At 50.2% G+C, this 20,809-nt stretch overlaps 1 protein-coding gene across 5 annotated transcripts in view; it reads left to right on the top strand.

Moving 5' to 3' along the window:
• Nucleotides 1-3,240: 3,240 nt before the first annotated feature.
• Nucleotides 3,241-20,809, top strand: part of TRAF3IP1 (TRAF3 interacting protein 1) — a 66,293-nt gene continuing 48,724 nt past the window's right edge. For 2 of the 5 annotated variants that reach the window (XM_036858712.1, XM_036858713.1), the window contains exons 1-9: nucleotides 3,241-3,428; nucleotides 6,579-6,647; nucleotides 7,073-7,234; nucleotides 9,030-9,173; nucleotides 9,281-9,682; nucleotides 12,087-12,158; nucleotides 13,222-13,297; nucleotides 16,254-16,355; nucleotides 17,866-17,961. In XM_036858712.1, coding sequence (XP_036714607.1) covers nucleotides 3,306-3,428; nucleotides 6,579-6,647; nucleotides 7,073-7,234; nucleotides 9,030-9,173; nucleotides 9,281-9,682; nucleotides 12,087-12,158; nucleotides 13,222-13,297; nucleotides 16,254-16,355; nucleotides 17,866-17,961 — 1,246 coding nt within the window. In that variant the 5' untranslated portion in view covers nucleotides 3,241-3,305. The remainder of the gene's footprint in view (nucleotides 3,429-6,578; nucleotides 6,648-7,072; nucleotides 7,235-9,029; nucleotides 9,174-9,280; nucleotides 9,683-12,086; nucleotides 12,159-13,221; nucleotides 13,298-16,253; nucleotides 16,356-17,865; nucleotides 17,962-20,809) is intronic. The other 3 variants (XM_036858715.1, XM_036858716.1, XM_036858714.1) reach the window with 2 other exon arrangements.

Raw genomic sequence — 20,809 nt, forward strand, 5'->3', positions numbered from 1 at the left:
GGGGAAGGGAGTGAATACCATTCTCCATCGTGATGTGAAATACTAGCACCAGCGTGGGTGAGGATACTCAGAAATGATGAGGCAGTTGGGAAACTGGTTTATGCTTCTTTATGGCGTTTGATGGACTGTTTAAGAATGAATGTTTGGGCTTCCCTGGTGGCGCAGTGGTCGAGAGTCTGCCTGCCAATGCAGGGGACACGGGTTCGAGCCCTGGTCTGGGAAGATCCCACATGCCACGGAGCAGCTGGGCCCGTGAGCCACAACTACTGAGCCTGCGCGTCTGGAGCCTGTGCTCCGCAACAAGAGAGGCCGCGACAGTGAGAGGCCCGCGCACCACGATGAAGAGTGACCCCCGCTCGCCGCAACTAGAGAAAGCCCTCGCACAGAAGCGAAGACCCAACACAGCCATAAATAAATAAATAAATAAATAAATAAACTTCTTTATTAAAAAAAAAAAGAATGAATGTTTGTTCTTGGGAAACAGGACACATGTGTGATAAAGATAAGTGTGTGGACAGCAAGGAGAAAAACAGGAACGTGAGAGCCCTGGAAGGAGCCTGGTTCACAGTGTCCACCATCACCCAAGGGACCAAAGCGCCAAATGCCACAGGGGACTGTCCTACCAAGACCTTGGGTTGTGAGTCTGGATGGGAGAACCCAGACTCTGGGAAATGTACTGCTGGGAGAAAGGGAATGGATGGGAAGACAAAAGCTCCCATGGGTAGAGAGTGGGGTTTCCAGAAAGTCAGGAAGATTTGATAAGGCAGGGGTCAGAGGATGGAGGTGCTCTGGCCGAGGGGTGGACTTGGAAGTTGGGAAGCAGGGTTAATAACCGAGGGCCACCCGGGAGGGAACCTCTCCGAGAGCACGATGCTCCGGGGCCTTTCTTCCTCATGGACCGTGGAATAGCTCTACACAGGGAGTGTTATCAAATGCCTTCCCTCACAGCTTGTCACCTCTTAGGCTTCTCTCAACCGCTCAGTAAAGTCTCTTACAGCCAGCCCACCTGCATGGTGAAGTGTGGAAAGAAATGATGTTGACACTGCCGGAGGGAGATGAGCTCTGGCTGTTCACTTGGCCTCTGGCTAGATAACCAATGCTCACGTGGTCCTGGATGCAGCTAGCAGCAGAGAGGGCTATGGTCCTAGGAGCAGTGAACAACAGTGGATGTTGTGGAAGTTGCTTACTAGAAGGTATGTAGTTCCACAGAAATCCCCAGCACCTAAACAATACTCAGCACACAGCAGTGATTCAATAAATGCCTGAATGATACTCTGTAGGCTATCTTCACCAAATATATATGAATGCCCATGAAAATGAAAAGTGTACATATACATGAAAAGTGCTTGAAATCAGTAATTACCAGAGAAATGCAAATTAAAACCATAATAAGATACTATTACATACCTATTAGAATGACTAAAATTAAAAAGACTGACACATCAGGTGTTGCCAGGGGATATGGAGCAACTGGGAATCCCATACGTTGCTAGTGGGAGTGAAAACTGATGCAGCCACTTTAAAAACAGTATGGCTGTATCTTGTAAAGTTAAGCATATTCTTACCATATAATCCAGCAATCCTATTTCTAGGTATTTATCCAAGAGAAATGAAGACTTATGTTCATACAAAAACTTGTATGTGAATGGTCTTAGTAGTGTTATTCATAAATAATAAGAAACTAAAAGCAACTCAAATATCCATCAACTGTTGAACAGATAACCAAATTGTACTACAGAATACTACTCAGCTGCAAAAAGGAATGACATATGGATGAATCTCAAAACATTATAAAGGAAAGAATTAAACACAAAAGACTATGTACTGTATGATTCCATTTACATGGAACTCTAGGAAAGGCATGGCTATAATGACAGTTGCAGTTGCCTGGGGCTGGGGTGGGCGAGGAGATGAACTGCAAATGAGCAGGAGAAAATGTTTTAGGGTACAGGAACTGTTCTGTATCTTGATTGTGGTGATGGTAGCATAATTGTGTAAAATTACCAAAATGCATCAGGCTGTACACTTAAAATGGGTGAATTTTATCGAATGTCAATAATAATCAGGGACATCCCTGGTAGTCCAGTGGTAAAGAATCTGCCTTCCAATGCAGGGGACATGGGTGCAATCCCTGGTCGGGGAACTAAGATCCCACATGCCGCGGGTCAACTAAGCCTGAGCGCCACTACCGAGCTCTCACGCCTCAATTAGAGAGCATGCGAGCCGCAAACTACAGAGCCCCTGCGCTCTGGAGCCCAGGCCACAACTAGAGAGGAGAAAACCCGCACGCACGCCACAGCTAGAGAGGAGAAAACCCGCACGCACGCCACAACTAGAGAGAAGCCCGCGCGCCGCAAGGAGCGCCTCAACGATAGATGCCACATACCGCCAACGACGATTCCGCGTGCTGCAACGAAGACCTGACGTAGCCAAATAAATAAATAAATATTTTAAAAAATCAAATATAAATTTTAAATTAAAAAACTCCACATCCAAATACATCTTGAGCAAAGAACACATAAAGAATGTAGCGCACTGAAAATGGTAAAAATGAATGTAAATAAAAATTATAAAGGTATCCAATAGAAGAACTAAAAACAGACTACAAAGCTTCAAAATTGATAGAAGGATCTGCAGTGAGCCTGTGCGTGGCGGATGGAAGACAGATGGGACAGAACCACAGACACCTGGTAGAACAACAAGGGAGCGGCTTCATCCTGGTTACAAAGCCCTGAAGCATCGTTTGGTCCTCATCTCCCTGGGAGTTAGGGAGGCTGGCACATATTATCCCTGCTTTATAGGAACAGAAACAGAGCCTCAGAGAAAAGGAGTTACTCTTCCAAGAAGCCATATTAAGTAACAACAGGATAAGGTATGTGTCTTTCGGGATAACTAAGTCCAGTCCCCCTGAAATGAATCTTGGAAGCTGTGTTGCCGCTCTCCAGTCCTCGGGCGGTCTCCTCTAACGCGGGGCGAACAGCTTTTTCCCGAGGCTGCTGAGCGGTGGAGGGGTTCGGCGCTGTCACCGGGCAGGGACGCTGAGGCAGCCCCACCGCAGACGCCGCCCGCGTGCGCGCGCAGCCAGACAGGGGTCGGGGCGCCGCCGCGGGTCCGTTGCTAAGGCCGCGCCGCCCTGGCGACCGAGGGCTGCGGCCCCGCGCACGCGCCTTGGCGGACTCCGGTGCACTGTGGGATGGAAACTCGAGCGGCGCGTCCAGGCCGGACCTGGCGGCGGCGGCGGGGCCGGCGGCGGCCGGGGAGCGGGGCTTAGGCTCGGCGGCCGGCGAGACGCGGGCGGCGCCGCCATGAACGCGGCGGTGGTGAAGCGGACGCAGGAGGCTCTGGGGAAGGTGATTCGGAGGCCGCCGCTGACGGAGAAGCTGCTGAACAAGCCCCCGTTCCGCTACCTGCACGACATCATCACGGAGGTGAGCCCTGGGCCGGGGCGGGGGTCGGGGTGCCGGCCGGGGTTCATTGGGGTCGGGGCCGGGGTCCCGGTGCGCTGTCTGGCTGCGGACCAGGGGTCAGGGCCCTTGTGGGGGTCGGGGTGAGGGCCGGGATGCGGGTCGGGGGTCACTGCCGGGTTGGGGGTCGGGACCAGGGCTGGCGTCAGGGTCGGACCTCGCGTCGCTGAGCGCGGCCCCTGCCCGAGGAGCCGGGCTTTGGCCGGATTCCGCGGCGCCTCTGCTCTCACCCCTGCGCTCCCTTTCGCGCCAACCCCCTGGGCCCCCTCTTCCGGGGAGACTCCCGGCCCCTTGGGGAGCATTCTTATTTCTTCCCATCCTACCCATGTATTTCTTAGAGCACATCTTCCACTCTTCCTGGCAAAGCTGTTTCTGTGATTTTTTTGCTGCGGTGTCTAGCATGTGGAGAGTGCTTACAAATCCCGGGAGAATGGAATCATTCTTTTTTTTTTATTTTCTATAAACCCCCTCTCCCCAAGTTTCCCTGCACCTGCTCCACTGTGGTCACCACATACTGGATGCTTAATCGGTACCTGTGGGTGAATTGATTGAAGGTGGTTTTAGGGAACCTGAAAAGGAGAAGCTATAAAAGAGCACGTCAGTATTTGCTGATAAACGGCAGAGCATGTCTTGAGATTGGTTGTCTGTAAACTTCTCCCCACTGGCTGGTGAATTCCTGAGTGACGCGGACGGTAGCTTGTTTGTTGGCATATCCTGGGTACGGTACACAGAAGGTGCACGACAAACATTCATTGTTGAATGGAATCGGTCAAGGCTCCTGTAACTCAGGGTGGCAGCGCCCATTTCCTTGGTGCACCTGAGTGCAGTGTTGACCTTGGGAACTCGGGCATGCTCTTGGGGAGTTAGGAGTCAGCTCGAACTTGCAGGTGTCCAGGGGCTCAGGCTCCCCACTCTTGCCCCATGTTTGTCCTTAAACTTCACTTCTCACTCTTTCCAGTAGGTGCGGCGTCTTACACAAACTTTGCTTTGCTTGTTTTTGCTATCTTACCTTAGCTAACAGTGTGTGCCTCTCTCTGTTAAAAACCCTAATCATGCTTACAGCTCTCTTGAAACCCACCCACAACCCAAGGGCTGCCTTGACTGGCCTCCCCTTCCTCCTAAGCTAGTGCAGCACTTAGACCTGCCCTGGACAGTGTTTGGGGAAGGGACGTGGCTGCGTGGAGAGCCTGGTGGGAGCCGGGCCTTGAGCTGCATCACCCCTGCCCTGTGAAGTAGGCAGGTAGCGTCCTCTAACCCAGGAGGGGTCAAGTCACTTAGCCAGGAGGTGAGTGGCCAACTACAGCGGTTGCCGCCCAGCCTCACACTTTCATTTTCTGCGTGATTCCCATCTCCTCACTGAAACAGAGCCAGGAAGGAGGCTGGGGGCCATACCTCGTCCTGTGGGTCTTGGTGTGGCCCTGGGCTCATGGTGGCTGCTGTCCCCACCTCCTGGAAGGTCGGAAGGAGGAGGAAGGTTCGGGCAGGAATCGACTTGGTTGGCCAGGTAGCCAGGGTGTGGGGAAGGAGTTCCGTGTTCCCAATTGGGACCCACTGGTCTGCTTTTCTTCCTCAGGTTTTTCCTAATGTCAAAATTAATTTCTCTACCTGTGTAAAGATAAATACGTTAATTGTCACCTACTCAATGAAGATGTTAGGACAATTGACATCTGGAAAGCATTTTCAGATAATATGTGCAGATCCTCATACGAAAATTCTTCACTGCCCCGAGTACTGTATTCAAATCTCCGTGTTAGTATTTTAGCTACTGCTAAACCAACTCTGCCTCTTTCATAAATTGAAGCACTGATCCTGCGAAATTCATGTCTCTTGTTGGTTAAAATGATTGCTCACAAGTTTAACTGTCAGCACACTGGAAAAACCTCAAAAGGTTTTTCCTTTTGAGGATGCAAAAGTTCCAGGAATGTTAAATGCAGGATACTCTTAATATTCCACCTGTCTTGTCAGGAAAAAAAATAGCACAGCTGTTCAGTAGTTTGAGGAATGAAAGCTAGCTTAATTAATAGCTAGCTAGTTGTAGCTTGGTCTCAGAGAAGGAGTGTCATATTAGTGTGGGACTGTCTTTTTTTTTCTTTTTTAAGGTAATAAATACTCTTTATATCTGACCCAGGACACACACATGTAGGCAGTATTCATCCTTACTATGTACAGTGCAGTCTGATATTTTCTTATCTGTTTTATTAAAAAAATGCTTATTGCTACCCATTACATTGACTTTATAGTGACCTGCCGCATTTTGAAAACCTCTGGTCTGAGAGAAGCCAGGGCCCTGGTGTGTCTGGAGGTGGGGAGGAACGGAAAGCATCACCACCCCCAAAGCCTGACTGAGGGGTAACTGGGAGGTCCAGGTTGACTGAGGAGAGGAAGAGGTGGGGGGAGAGCAAAGGTGATGTGGCACAGAGCAGCCCTCTGTCCCAGGAAGTGAGTGACACGGTGGTGAGGAGAAACCCAGCTGGGAAGTTCCTCTTCTTCCCAAAATCCATGCTCTCCACTGCCCTGAGCCGTCCTCGCAAGAGGCCGTTTCCTGTTTGTGGACCTCTCGGGGCCTCCTCGTGGTAGTGAGGCTAAGTCCATACTCCTGATGGCTTCGAAGGCCATCCAGTCAGGCCCCTGCTGACTCCCTGGCCTCAGGCTCCTCTTGTCAAACTTCTTCTGACCCCTTGAACAGGACCTAGTTGGACCTTGTGGGACTGTTTCTTTTGCCTGGCACGTGCTTCCTCAATACCTGCTCCCCCAATTCTTCTCCCGTAAGCTTCTGGTCTTAGTTTAGATATGATTTGCTCTGGGAAGTGTTCCCTGACTCCCCGGGGCCTCCTGCACTTGGATTAGGAGTGATCCTGTCCCCCCTTGTAGCCCCGCGGGTCCATCGTGTTTACCTGTCGTCACAGCCAGGCTGAGTTCTGTGAGGACCAGGCTGGCTTCTGCCCGGGACGAGGCCTTGCACGTGGCAGATGCTCAGTGCTCGTTGTGTCAGTGGGTGAGTGACATCCTGGGGCGTAGACAGATCCAGGCGGCCCTTAGCGTGGGCAGTGGGCGAGGCCAGGGCACGGGCCGTCCCGTGGGGTGCTGACCACGGCCTCGCTTTATCTTTTGCAGGTGATCAGGACGACTGGCTTCATGAAGGGCCTCTACACAGACGCCGAGATGAAGTCCGATAACGTTAAGGTAGGTTTGAGGCGCCGTCCCTGCTCGCCTTCGCGAACAGGGTTTTTGTGAGTGGCGCGCTGTGCTGGCCCCTCGCTCACTGCTGACCTGTGGCTGGCATGCGAGGCCGGTGGCTCTGGGAGTTGCCACGTGCCCTTCCTCACTTCGTGGTCTTTGCGGCAGCCGCCTAGCACGCTAACGTTATCCTGGAGAAATGGAATGAGTGTTCCAGAGGTTAATGCTAGCCCACCACCTAAAACTAAAAGCTTTACCGAAGATTTTATTTTGGTGGTGGTTGTTATAAAGAGTCGGGATTTCTAAATTTGACACACATCTAAAAATAGCTTTTTATCTAAACGGGAACTGTGCCTGTTGGACGTACTGAAGATAATGCAAGCTCTTTTTGAAGTATTTTAATATTTGTGTTTTAAATGGAAATCTTTCAGGATAAAGATGCCAAAATTAGCTTCCTTCAGAAGGCCATAGACGTGGTGGTCATGGTCTCCGGAGAGCCACTGTTGGCAAAACCGGCTCGGATCGTGGCCGGGCACGAGCCTGAAAGGACCAACGAGCTGCTCCAGAGAATCGGAAAGTGCTGTCTCAACAAGGTAGCGCCGCCCCCGAGCTGGAAGCTGCCGGCACGGGAGGGATGACCAGACGGGGAGGGCAGGCCACCCAATGGAGCCAGAGGTGTTTAAGGAGGGGGTTTTAACCCTGTGCTTGCAATCTGATCCCACCTCTCCTGGAGCCTCAGAGTTGCAGAAGTAGTTTAAAGCTGTACGGTGAAACAGATAAGGCAGTGCTACGCACAGGGTCTACGAGCTGTCAGTATCACACAGGGACTCCGCAGGCACTTTGCTCGTGGGCACGTGGCTGGAGGCTGCGTGCCCAGCCTACTGAGCCCTGCATTCTCTCTCCTTCTGGGCCTCCTTTCAGGGCAGGTGACTATTTCCAACCTGGTGGCCGGAGCAGCTGCTTTTCTTCGTCTTTGGGGCTTGTGGGACGTCCCTGTTCTCTGCCCGCCTTTCCAGCCTCTTGGGTCTGCTTCCCTCCCTCTTTCCCTCCTCGCCTCCATCCCTCCCTCTCCCCTGGTGGGTGTTTGCAGAGCTGTGCTGCCTTCAAAGAGATCCTGTTTCACTGGTGCGGGGACTGGATTTCCTGGGATCCTCACCATGGGCTAGAATCTTGCCTTTTCTGGCCTCAGAGTCCAGCTGGGGCCGTGGGAGCAGGTCATCCCCAGGGCCTGCCTTATTTGTGGGATCTGAGTAGCCCCCAGGGGAGCGGAGTTGGACCTTTATCACGGGCGTGGCTAATAGAGCCCTTCATGGACCTGATGGGCTGGGGGCTAACCTTCCATGTTACCAAGATGGGAAAGGTGGGTTTCAGCTCACACAGCAGCAGTGGGAGATGGGGAGTGGGATCAGACTGGCCCCCGGGGCCTCAGGATAGCCTCGCCCTGGTGTGCTGGGTCCAAGGCATGGAGACGCAGAGGCTGATCTTCCAGTGCGCTGGCTTCTGTCCCCCGTCCCCACCCCCAGATCCTTCTCGTTGATCATCTTTCCAAAAAAGCAAATCTGACTAGTCTTCCTGCTGAATCCCTTGCCCCCAGCTCCGTGCACCGCTCACGAAGCCCCTCTCCTCTGCTCCTTTTCTCTCGTCTCTCGCCTTGTGCCTGCACCCCTGAGGTCTCCTGCCCTGGTCTCACTCCCTCGCTTGTGCTGCTGGTTTCTCTGTGCGGAGCTGCTTCCCGGGAGCCGTGTGGGATTGGCTGCTCTTGCTGGAACCCCCGTCGTGTTCCCCCAGCGCACTGACTTTTGCTTGTTGTATTTGGCCGCCTCGCTGGTGTGCAGTGCATCCTCGGCCCGGGGTCTAGTGCCTGGCGTGTAGCAGTCACTCAGCGCAGGCTTGCGGAAAGCGGAAGTGTGTGGGCCAATGGGATTCCTGACCCGAGGTGTTCAGAGACTCTGGGGGGCGGTCAGGGATGCTGCAGAAGGGATTTTGGCATTTGATGGGTCTCCAGGTAGATCATTCCTTAGGCCCTTTCGGTGCTGGGCCTCTGTGGCCCCGTGAGAAGTGAAGGGTGTTGTAGCGTCGTGTGGTCAGCTTTGGTGTCCTTGAACAGCACACACGTCCACGCTTGGCAGCTCGGGTAGAAGGGACCCAGGGTTCATTTAGCTTGAGCGGACTGTGCTGTTAGCGCAGCAGTGCTGGAGGGGACGGTGAGAGGAGATGCTGTACGTTGTCTGTGGTAACGTCCATTTCCTTTTAGTATTTTATCCTCTGAAATCAATTAGGAGACAGAGGTTCCATTTAATGAGCAATCTTTGACTGTTGACATTCATGTTTATTAAATGTACTAATTTCATCGCAACCTTGCATTTTATTTCCTCACGTGGGGACAAGCTCTCCAGCGACGATGCGGTGAAGAGAGTGTTAGCCGGAGAGAAGGCGGAAACAAAAGGAAGGTCCTCACTGACGTTGAAACCTCAAGAATTGGATAATAAGAACGTGAGGGAGGAAGCGTCCAGGGTCCCTAAAGATAAAGCGGTGAGTGCAAGTCACGTGCATCTGAAAATGAAGTGATGAGGCTTCTTGTGGTTCAGGTAGACAGTTATAAGTGATATTGTTATCCAGCTTTTTTTTTTTTTCCCTAGGATAGAAGAAACTCTGAAATAAACGAGAGAAATACAAGCGGAGGTCGAAAACAGAAAGAGGAATTAAAGGAAGAAAACAAACCAAGAGAAAAGGAAAGGGACAAGGAAAAGGCCAAGGAGAATGACCGAGACAGACACAAAGATCCCGAGAGAGACAAGTACCACGAAGGGGAGAGAGAGCGGGCCAAGAACAGGGCCCGGCCGGAGAGGGACAGGGCCAAGGACGCAGAGCGGGAGAGGGAGCCGAAGAACGAGGGCGGGAAGGAGAAGGAGAAGCGGAAGGAGAGGGAGAGAGAGCGCGAGCGAGACAGGGGCCGGGACCGGCAGAGGGTGCGGAACGGGCAGCACGGCGGGGACCCCGACAGGGAGAAGAGCCACGAGCGTGATAAGCCGGAGAAGAAGGTAAGTCCTGTTGGAAAACCTCTGCCTTTAACTTGGAAAGGGTTCGTGGTGTTCTCCAAAATGCCTTTGGTCTTGGTTGTAGTGTGATTAGGAAACTGGATTTCTTTGTCACCAATTGAAAATTCTGACAGTCGTGGATTCCTAGGAGAACCTTAAAGTGACACTGGGTTTTGCTTCTCCTGTCTGCTGTGTGTGTGTCTTTGGGCGTTCTCCTGGAGACTGGGGCTCAGTGGGTCCCGTGGCTTTGTGAGCAGCGTTTCCAGGCAGCCTCAGTGTGTGTGGTCCCTCGGGGTGTGGGCAGGGCTGCGTTTATTAAGGATTAGAGCTACTTTCTAAGTCTCTGAAGCATTAGCAGATGAGTAAAATGAGACCTCAGTTTACTGAATTTTGTTTAATTAAATTTTCAGGTAAATTTAGGATTTTCCAGAAAATTCTTTTGGTTTCAGACACTGTTTTTTAGATGTGCAGGTTATTTCGGACTCGCTGTAGATAGGGTAAGTCTCCTGGCAGGGCTGGCGTTGCAGATGCTGGTTCTTGTGGGGACATCATATAACTGTAAAGTGTCCTGGGCAGGTCCTGGAAATCCTCTGGTCTCCAGCTGCTAGAAAGGAGGAAGCTGAGGTCTGGAAAAGTACAAGGTCTGCTGGGTGAGGCGGCCAGGCGGTGAGGGGCCAGCTTGCTCTTCCCTGCCGAGCCGGCCTCTGGTTTTGTGGCCTTGCATCCCTGGCACCGGGAGGTGAGCGGGCCCCGTGGGACAGACTGTGCGCCAGGCCTGGAAGCTGGTCTGCTCGGTGGTTCTGTTGGCTGTCAGTATGCTACCTGGGACCCTGGGGTCTCCCAGGGACACCCCGGAGTCAAGTAACCCACCACGGCGTATGTGTCATAAAAGCCTGGTTTCCCATAGGGGTTTTAGAAATAACAAAGACCTTCCCCGTCTTTTGCTTCTTTTTAGAGGTCTAAGAAAAGTCTTTTTCACTGAGCCGGTTTTAGTGTGGTGCTTGGACATTCTAGCGCACTTTACTGTGCACGAGGCAGCCCCTGCCTGGGGCACCTTCTCAGCCCTCCAGGCCTTCAGACCCAGTGTCCCACCCGTGATGTTCACTGAGGTTGCTGGTGATGTGACTGGTTTTTTAAGTAGAGAGACAGTTCCAAAGAGAACTATTATAGGTGGATATATGGGACGTATTGGAGCCATGAGCGAGTGACGGTTTTGTTTAACGGTGTGTGAGACCAGGGTGAACGGACTGCGTTCCTGCTCCCAGCTGGCCCTCGTTGGCCGAAGGCAGGTGTTCAAAGACTTGTCGTGGTGATTTTGCTGGACTGGCCCTTCTGTGTCTGTCTGGGGCTCCTTTGTGGAACAGGGCTCTGGGGGCAGGCTGCTGTTTCCCCCAGGAGTGGTGGGACCCCCAGAGAGCCGAGCCTCGAGGCTTCCGGGAGGGCAGCTCCGGGGAAGAGGAGACTTGGCTCTCACGCGGGCCCTGCTGGGCAGTCTGCAGCCTCCGGTCGAATCCCATGACTTAGAAGAGACGATGGTGAGACATTCTCAGCCTGTGGAACAGCAGGTGTGAAGGCACTCTGAGAAGTCACGGGTGTGTCCCCGTGTGGCGGTGGAGGATGAGTGAGGTCAGAGTGGCCACGTGTGGGTGCTGCCCTCCTCCCATGTCTGCAGGGAACTGAGCACTCTGGGCTGGGGGACCCCAGGCACAGAGCCCGGCCCGCACAAGAAACTACTTCGGATACGGTCTGCTACCTTCATAATTAAGTTATGAGGACAGTTAATTGTTGGAGTATTCAACAGGCATCCATTGCTTTTCACGGAGGAAAATCTCAGTGATTGTGTCTCTTCTACTCCTTATGTCGAGATATGTGTTTCTGAGAGTTGATTTAAGTGTGAGATTTTTTAAGGTGTTGATTTAACATGCTTACAGTTTTCACGTCATTTTTGTTTTGAGAGTGCTTTCCTGATGTGGCGTCTGAAGACTTTGCTCAAAAAGAACCGCTCCATTGGGAAGTGAGAGTGGTTCCTTCACAGAAGATAGGAGTGGGGCGACTCCCTCGTTTCCAGATTCCCTGTGTGTCCCTGGAACACCTCCAAGGAGTCTGGCCTGGTGTAGGGACCGCGTGGGCCTGGGAGACACTGCCCCCTACAGTCCCCTGCGAGGCCCCGCCTCTGATGCCCTTGGCCTCCTGGTCAGCCCCCGGTGGGCAGAGATCTTGGATGGGCCTTTGGAGATCCAGGCCACACGGCGACCGCAGGGGGTCGGGGCTGGGATGTGACGTGGTGCTCCCGTGTGAAGGGTTATCTTGTTGTTGGTCAGTGTTAGAGGAAACATCTCGGTGCGTTTTTAGATGTTACAGACTTGAATAATTCTAGAGTTTGAAAAAAAAAATTTTTTTTTTATAGTCCTCAAGCTCAGGAGAGATGTCTAAAAAGTCGTCAGATGGATCTTTCAAAGACTCCAAAGCTGAAACAGAGGTAAAGTTGAAAGAATAATTTTGAGAGACGTAAACCCGTAGCTGTATTGAAATAGTAGGTGCTGTGTGGTCCTCCCCCCGTCCACGGAGGCACGGGGCGGGGCGTGGCGGAGGCTCACACACAATAGGGCCATATTTATTTTGTTGTAAAAGTACCGATTTAAATGGTTTACTGCCTGTAAAGTAGGTGGAGTGTGTTTATCGTCTGCTTCTCTGCGGTGGACTCTTGGGTCTCCTCGTACCTTTATGTGACAAGTATGATGTATGGTGTACGGAAGGGTAGGGCAGTCATTTGGGAGAGGATGGAGGTGGCACTTCGGAGGAGTCTGGGAGAGGATTAAGTCACAAGGCAGACAGGGACCGGAGGGCCGGCTGGAGGGACCCGTCCAAGCTCCGCCTGGCCCGGTGGGACCCCGCAGTGCATTTCCTGTGGGTGAGGTACAGGCCAGGCCGGGCTGTCTTGGGGAGGTTAGACTCACCCCAACTTCATCGTCCAGTCTGCATTTCAGAAAGTGTATCCGGGCAGCCACAGGCAAGATGGACAGGCGTGGAGTGGAGGCTGGGAGGCTAGTTAAGAGGCCCTCATGGCAGGTTGAGGGAGGGGTCGGGCCAGGGAACTGAGCCAGCGGTGGGAGGGACGGGATGTGCTGTTTTCTCTGATTTGCACTCTGTTTAAACACATCGTGTACGTTTTCACTCTCAGAGTCGTTCACAAATGCGTTGAAGTAATTAAGCATGTAGCGACAGAAGTCGAGTCCTCGTAAACTCATCTGACGAGACAGTGATTCTCAAGGTGTGGTCAGTGGACGGCTGACCTTTTTAGGGCTGTACCAAAAAGTGGAATTCTGCATTTAGAGTGAAAGAGCTTTCAGCTTCCTTCTAATTCACACTCTTAGGTCTTAAGTGCTTAGCTGCACTGACTTGGAGTCAGTTCCCCTTTGAACGCGTACGGATATTGTTGTGTTTCCTATTTGTTCTTCCTTGAGCTTGAATAATAAATCTGCTCATGATGTTGCTCTGTGATGCATCAATTAATTTTGTTTTTTCATTCTCTTTTCTTTAAGACTGAGATTTCCACTAGAGCATCCAGGTCAGTGACGACAAAGACATCAAAACAGCGATCCAAAAATTCAGTGGAAGGTACTGCAAAATTTATCATACAATGTAGCTGAAAATACTAGATTCTTTTTTTTTTAAATTTATTTTATTTTTGGCTGTGTTGGGTCTTTGTTGCTGCGCGCGGGCTTTTCTCTAGTTGCGATGAGCGGGGGCTGCTCTTCGTTATGGTGCACAGGCTTCTTATTGCAGTGGCTTCTCTTGTTGTGGAGCATGGGCTCTAGGTGCGCGGGCTTCAGTAGTTGTGGCACGCAGGCTCAGTTGCTCCGCGGCATGTGGGATCCTCCCGGACCAGGGCTCGGGCTCGAACCCGTGTCCCCTGCATTGGCAGGCGGATTCTTAACCACTGTGCCGTCAGGGAAACCCAATACTAGATTCTTTGCTTTAACCACAACATCTAGTAGGAAAAAGCTTCTGTGACTAGAAAGCAGATTTGCCTTTGGAAGGAATGAACAAAGACTGTGTGAAAACGATGAAGATACATGGCTTTCACACCCACACGCCTGTGCATGCCCTTGCACACGTGTGTGAGCTCACGACACCAGGGGCAGAGTACACCTGCGTGATCTGTGTTCCAATCTAAAAGGTGTGATTGAATGTTAATTTTCCAGAAATATTTATCAGTCATGCGTGTCTCACTGACTCTTCTGAATGGGTAAAGCTGGTTTAGTCCTGATGCAAGATGGACATCAGGAGCACCCTGCCCTTAGACAGGTGATGTTTATGCATTTAAAACATAGCAGAAAATGTCACTGGCAGTCATGCTAAAAGCTGAAGCTGAAGCAAACGGGCCTGGCCTGGGTTTGCCCGAGGATGTGCCTCCTTATGACAGACCAATAAGTAGGGAAAGAATGTCAGTCCAATGCAGGGAAGTACAGTTGGAGGCCGGCAGTGTCGGAGGCTTTCAGTGGAAGCATGAAGTTACTTTGAATGAGCAGTACTAGTTCCTGAAAAGTCATCCTTTTCCTAAATTGTAAAACTTAAAGAAGTATGGCAAGAATGTAGTAGTTGGAATTTTTCACTGAGAAATTGAACTTAGGTGGTAAGTTCCACTCTTTGACATCGATAAATGCTTTAGTGAACTTTTTTGTGCCAGAAACTTTCTCTCCCTTTTGGGCGATCTCTGTGGGATAGGTTCCCAGGGTATAATTACTGGCACAGAGGGCCATTATGGACATTTAAGGTTTTTAGCTACAGTGGACACTGTCTGTACCCTCTACCCCACACCTTCTCCGGGGATTTGTTTGAAAGGCTTGCTGATTTTGATAGATGGAAAACACTCAGGGTCTGAGTGTTCTTAATTTGCATTAGCTCCCTGTACGTTAAGGACATCTGCCAATTTTTTTTTTTAAGTATTTATTGTTTTATTTTTTTTATTGGGGTATAGTTGTTTTACAATGTTGTGTTGGTTTCTACTGTATAGGGAAGTGGAGTTCCCTGTGCTAACAGCAGGTTCTTATTAGTTATCTATTTTATACATATTAGTGTATGTATGTCAATCTCAATCTCCCAATTCATCCCACCACCACCCCCTGCTGATTTTTAAATAAGTATTTGTTTCTTATATTTTTTTTCCACTTTTTTTATTCTAATTATGTTTGGTTTCTGACTTGCCTAGGTGTTTAACTTTTATGCACTGGAAGCTAGTAGTCTTTTTTTTGTAGTTTGTCCAGAGATTTGAGAGATGAAGGTTTGTGTTTTGTCATACGTTTTAATATTTAATCTTTTTGGTTATCTCTTCATTTTAATTCATGGTGTAAAATGAGGCTCTGAATTTATTTTTTCATAATAACTCATCAGGTATTCCAGGGTCACTTACTAAATAATTGTTCCCTTCCCTCCTGCTCTGTGATCTCCCCACATGCCTTTTGGAGTCTGGAGTCTGGTGTTTCTGTTTTTGTTTTTTCTCTACTGTTTTCTGTTTCACTACTAGTTCCCTATCATTTTTCTTTTCAAAGAAGTTTTAAGCCCTTTTATTTGCTATTCTTCCAGATGTGTTTTATAATCAGTTCATGAGTCAAAGAATCCCACCTCCCACAAAACAAATGGATCAGGATGTAATTGGACTTGGGTGAAACTCAGGCTTTCGTTATGCTGGGAAGATTGAATACCTCTACTTTCAAGTTAGACAGGGGTCTCCTCCTCTGTCGAGACGTGTGTTGGGTGCTTGGGTGTGTCTGTCAGTCAGGGATTGCTCGAGTGTTTGTTTTGTTTTCAGTTTTTTTGGAAATGGTATCTTTCTTCCCCTCATTAATTTTTAGTGATCAGTGTTGGAATATAGAAGCTTTATTGATTTTTGTAAATGTATCTTAAATCTAGCTTGTATTGGATCTTAACCCATAATTGTTCCATTGATGTTTTGATTTTCTAAGCTGATGGTCGTATCATCTGCTTTTCTTTTTTAATAACTCAGGATGTTTGCATCTGAGTTAACTGGTAAGATTGAACTGTAGGGTTCCTTTTATTTGATCTTTAAGAGATTTGGTTATCAGAGAGTTGCCAGCTTTATGACATTAAGGTTTCCTGAGCTGTCGACAAGTTGGTGAACTCTTTCTTCCCTGCCTGCTAGTCGGGCACTGACCTCACCCCGGGTCCTTGCCCAGCAAAGCTGGCACTGCGCCCTATCCTGCTGCCTTGCTTTAGCGGGTAGCATTAGGGAAAGGGTCCAGCACCCAGGAGGTGTGCGAGACACAGGCCCTCTGTGCTCCCGCCGAGGAGAGAAGCCTTGCCTTTACTAGAGAGGGAGGGCATCACGTTTGTTAGACATACTTAGAATCTTAAGGCCATACTAGAATCCCTGTAGGATCCAAAAAACATTCTACATAAGAATATGATAATTTTTGCTTATTCTTAACTAGTGGAGACTAGCAGAGCAAATCACTTTGAGTTAGTGGGTGCATTTTAATTTCATTTGTTCGATAAATATGCAGCATCACAGATTAAGTTTAATACGTATTTTCATTGTGCAATTTCCTGTTAGGAAGAAGGGATTCTAGAACCAGTGAAAATAGTCTCTCCCCTGAGAAAGAACGTAACTCTTCCAGCAGTAAAGCTGAGAAGGAACACACCGGGAAACAGCTCGGTAAGACTGAGTGAACCCCGGGAGGCTGCGAGGGAGGGTTTGCGACTCGAAACCTTTAGCCGCCTGATGCCTTGCTTCCGTCTGGTCATTAAACAGACGGAGCCCTGTGGGTGGTGCAGAGGAGATGCGCCCTGTTTGCCGCGGGCCCGGGCGCCAGAGCACTGTTCTCGGCCCCACGTGCAGCAGGGGCAGGGGGCCTGCGGGCCCCCTTGTCTGAGCCGCAGGGCTGCCCCCGCCGTGCGCGGATTCCCGTCCGTGACTCCGTCACTGGCCGAAATCATCCATGTGAGCCTTCCTTTCTTAATTCTGCAAATATCTGTGGAGTACCTGGCCTCGTGGAGAGTACGATCTAGAAGGAGAAGACAGATAATAAAGAGAACTCAGGATGTATACATTCGTGTTCGTTAGCCATGAGTCTTGAAGGGAGATGAAGCCGAGAGAGGTGTAGGGGGGGCGTAGGCAGGGAGGGCCCCTGAGGAGGGGGTGTCTGGACGGAGTCCACTAGCGTCACAGAGCACATGACCTGTGGGTGTCCAGGAATGGCCAGAGGCCCCGAGCTGGGGACAGGCCTGCCTGTTTGAGTGACTGGAAGCCGGGTGGTGAGGCTGGAGCAGAGAGAGGGCAAGTGCCAGGAGAAGGGGCTCGTGAGTGGGCAGGCTGGGGGCATGGTAGAATAGGTGGGAGCGAGGTCCCGGGGGGCCCAGCAGGACAGAGACAGGCTCTGGCTTAGGTTTGAGAAGCGCCCCCGTTAAAACTGCAGGGGCGGGAATGAAGGCCGGAGAGCAGGTAGGTGGTGCTGTGGCGTCCAGGTGAGAGGCCGTGACGGCTGGGACCCAAGGGTCACTGCTGCAGAGATTGGTGGGTGGGGTGGGGTAGGCTGCCCTCACGGAAGGGGCGACAGCGCGCCGATGGACTGCACGGCGCCTGTTAGAGAGGAATCCCAGGTGGGGTCAGTCGGGGGTTGTCCGGCACCTCCGCGATGTCATTTACTGAAGTGGGGAAGGCTTTGGGAGAAGCTGGTTGGCGGATCGGTTCTAGAGGCCTTAAGTTCAAGATGCCTGTGCTGAAACAAGCAGGTGGAGGTGTTGGGACAGCGGGCGGGCGTGTGGGCCTGGGGTTCAGGGGGAGAGCTGGAGAAGCTGACGTTGAAATGAAAAACTTGGGGGTTCCCAGATTAGCGTGTGGGCCTTCATGCAGTAATGGACTCCGGGGAGCGTGGAGCCCAGGATTCGAGGGTCGGAGAGGAGGAGACGGCTCTGGCAGAGGAGACAGAGGCCAGCAAGTTGGGGGGGGTTGGAGAGCCGGCGCCCTGAAAGCCAGGGGGTTCCGGGAGAGGGAGGGGCTTAGCCAGCGCTTCTGAGACGGTCCCGTGGAGGCTGAGAGTTGACCGTTGAGTTGATGGGACAGTTAGTTGGTGACCTTGGCATAAAGCCTTGTAAATCCCAACCAAAGCAACCAAACGCAAAAACCTTTGCAATAGTTTAATCTGTTGTTAACTGTTTTATGTCAGGAAGAAAGGAGGATGATATTTCAGCTAAAATTTTAGACCCCATAGTGTCTGGATTAAATAATGAACCAGATCAGGAAACTACAACTTCAGAAATAGGTAAGAAAAATATATTCTTTAGTTTAAATTCCTCGCCACTTTGGTATGAAATATTTACATCTCACTGTGGTTATCATTATTCTTTATTTTTCTAACCACTTTAAAGTTCATCAGATTTTTTTTTCCCACAGTGTACCGAAGAACAGAAATGACTTGATAGTCTGTTTGCTTTAATTTGCTAAGTTTTATGATAAAGAAGATTAACTCAGCTTTAAGTTAACCTTTACATGCTTTATTATGTGTAACATCTTTGCATCTAAGTCAAAATGCTTTCTTTATCTTACTCCTGGAATTTTAAAAAATGTCTGGATAGTTAGAGAAATTATCTTTCAATTCTCCTGCGTGCTCTGCTGTGTTGTGTTGAGAAAATGCTCCACAAGAAATATTTTAAAGTGCTTGCTCGGCGCGGCCGGGGAAAGTGTCCCCGTGGCTCCCCTTTTACACTCGAGGCTGGCGTGTGTGCACCTCCTCACCCTGCTGATGCCGTGTGATTAGACACATGGATCTGGAATTTCGGTGGGGTGATCCAAGACCGTAACTGTATGTAGTCTTCTGTGATGTTTAACTACATTCTTCAGAAATATGGCAATTCTTGAGTGACATTTGAGGGGAAAAATAGCGTAAATCTTGCCCCCAGGGAAAGATAAAAATTTGTCTAGGCTGAACTTGCCTCGGATCTATCTGGTGTTTTAACATTCTGTAACTGTAGCTAGGATAACAATAAGCCCATCTTTCTGTACTCGCGTTCTCCCTTTACTAGTTTTTGCTTTTCTAAGACGGTTGTGTCTGCAAGCCGTCTGCTCCGTCGCGGGCTCAGCAGTGATGGTCTGTGGTTATTCTGTTCCAAGCAGGTCAGCTCTGTGTGGCTTATCTGGGTCTTGAGCAGTGTGGGAGGACTGAATGACCTAAATTGGGACAGAATGAGTTCTTACGGATGAAAATGCTTTTCTCAGGGGCCACGCACGTTGCAATTCAGCTGCGTCTTGTGATGGTTTATTTCATTTCCGCGGGAGCTTTTCTCAGCCACAAGCGGATCCTGTGGGGGGCAGCACGGGGCAGTCCTGGCACCGCAGGAGAGGGGAGTGGGCGGCGCGAAGCTTGAGGGAGGGCTTGCCCTGTGCAGGCCCTGGATGGCCCTGGTGGGCACACCTCACATCCAAACCCAAACCTGCGTACCTGCTGGCCTGGAACGAGCCGCACAGGTGTGCTCTCTGAGCCAGTGCCTCCTTGTGGGTACACGGGTGTGAGAAGACCTGCCTTGAGGGTAAACGAGGTGATGTTCGTGAAGTGGCCGGCTTGTCACAGACGTGTCGTACACCATTGCTTTAGTACCGATCACGTTATGTATAAAGTTTACCGAGAGCCCCGAGTCAGGGTGAGTCAGTGGTGTTCTGAGATGGTATGATGGATTTAAAATAAATTGGGGTAGTTCTTTAGACGTATGTTAGACTTTATGGATCTTTACAGATCTTTATCTGCATGTGTGAAAATAATAAAAGCTCAGTGTTTAAAAAAAAAAAAAAAAAAAAAAAGCTCAGTGTTTAAGAAGCACAGAACATTGCAGCAGGCGATTCTCAGTTGCGTGCTTTGCGGAGATTAGAAGGAAGCCTGGTGCCACCTGGTGGCCGCCAGCAGAGTCCTGTGCGCTCCGTGTCCCTGGGTGGTCCCGGTGAGCCTCCCTCCCCGCAGACCCTTCCTCCCTGCACACACCCCGGGTCCCTGTCGTCACAGACGTCGTCCTGCACTGGCAGTCATTTTACTTCCGGAATTCAGGGTTTGCCAGCAGTTGTTAGGGCTCCTTAAGTTCCCAGACTGATTGTGGCTTCCAGATCCAGGCCACTGGGTCTGTCCTCCCGGTCCCCTTCCTCTCCTGGCCAGCACTTCAAACCAGCGCCTGGCCGTGTCGTGCTGACCGCTCCAGGGCTTGGCCGGCCTGCGTTATTACCATTGGGGTGCCCGGGAGAATGGGTGGGCTTGGTGGTTCTCGTTTGCCTTTGCAGGTGGATTGAAGAATCCAACAAGGAATTTATCCATTTCTTTTCAAAACATGAACGTCTCCTTCCCCTGCTCACATCGTCACGCAGGCTGTCTGAGGAGACTCGCTCCTTCTACAGCTGTTTGATCGTCTTATGTTTTCCCGGAACCTTACACCATCCATGTCTTCAGTTTGCTTGGGTTCGCTCATTTCATTTTGTTTTATTGTTTAGACGTTTTCATTATGAAAAATACAGAAAATACATAGAAAGAATAGCATGATTCACACCCATGTACCTCTCACGTAGATTCAGTAGTCCTAACATTCTGACATACTTGCTTCATCTGTAGTGACATAGTTTTATGAAATATTTCAGAGTATTTAAAAAATATTTTAATACTTTATCTCTAAATAATTCCATTTAAATACTTCAGCATACACCTCAAAAAAAAAAATGAATGTTCCTACATAGTCGTAAAATTATTGTTGCACCCAACAGACTTGTCATTCCCCAAGAGCTTCTAAAACCCACTCTGCATTCTTATTGTCTCAACGATGTTATTTTTTTAAGAACCAGGATCTAGAACACACTGTATGTTTTTTATTATTCTTTTGGTCTCTTTAACCTCTTTGAATCTGGAATAGCCTCCCTCCCCCCACCTTTCGTTCCAGAACATTGACTTTCTGGAGAGGTGAGGTTGCTTGTCCTGTATGGCGTTCCCTCCTCTGTGTTTGTCTGATTGCTTCCTTGTGGTGTCATTTAACTTACGGCACACACCCCCGCCCCCCCGTATTTCTGTTAGATCTGAAGGCCTGATCAGATTTGGGTTGAAGAGATTGCTTCACCCTCACCCCTACGTAGGTGATGCTGTG

Source organism: Balaenoptera musculus, chromosome 7, assembly GCF_009873245.2.
Source record: "Balaenoptera musculus isolate JJ_BM4_2016_0621 chromosome 7, mBalMus1.pri.v3, whole genome shotgun sequence".
In the NCBI taxonomy this organism is placed as follows: Eukaryota; Metazoa; Chordata; class Mammalia; order Artiodactyla; family Balaenopteridae; genus Balaenoptera; species Balaenoptera musculus.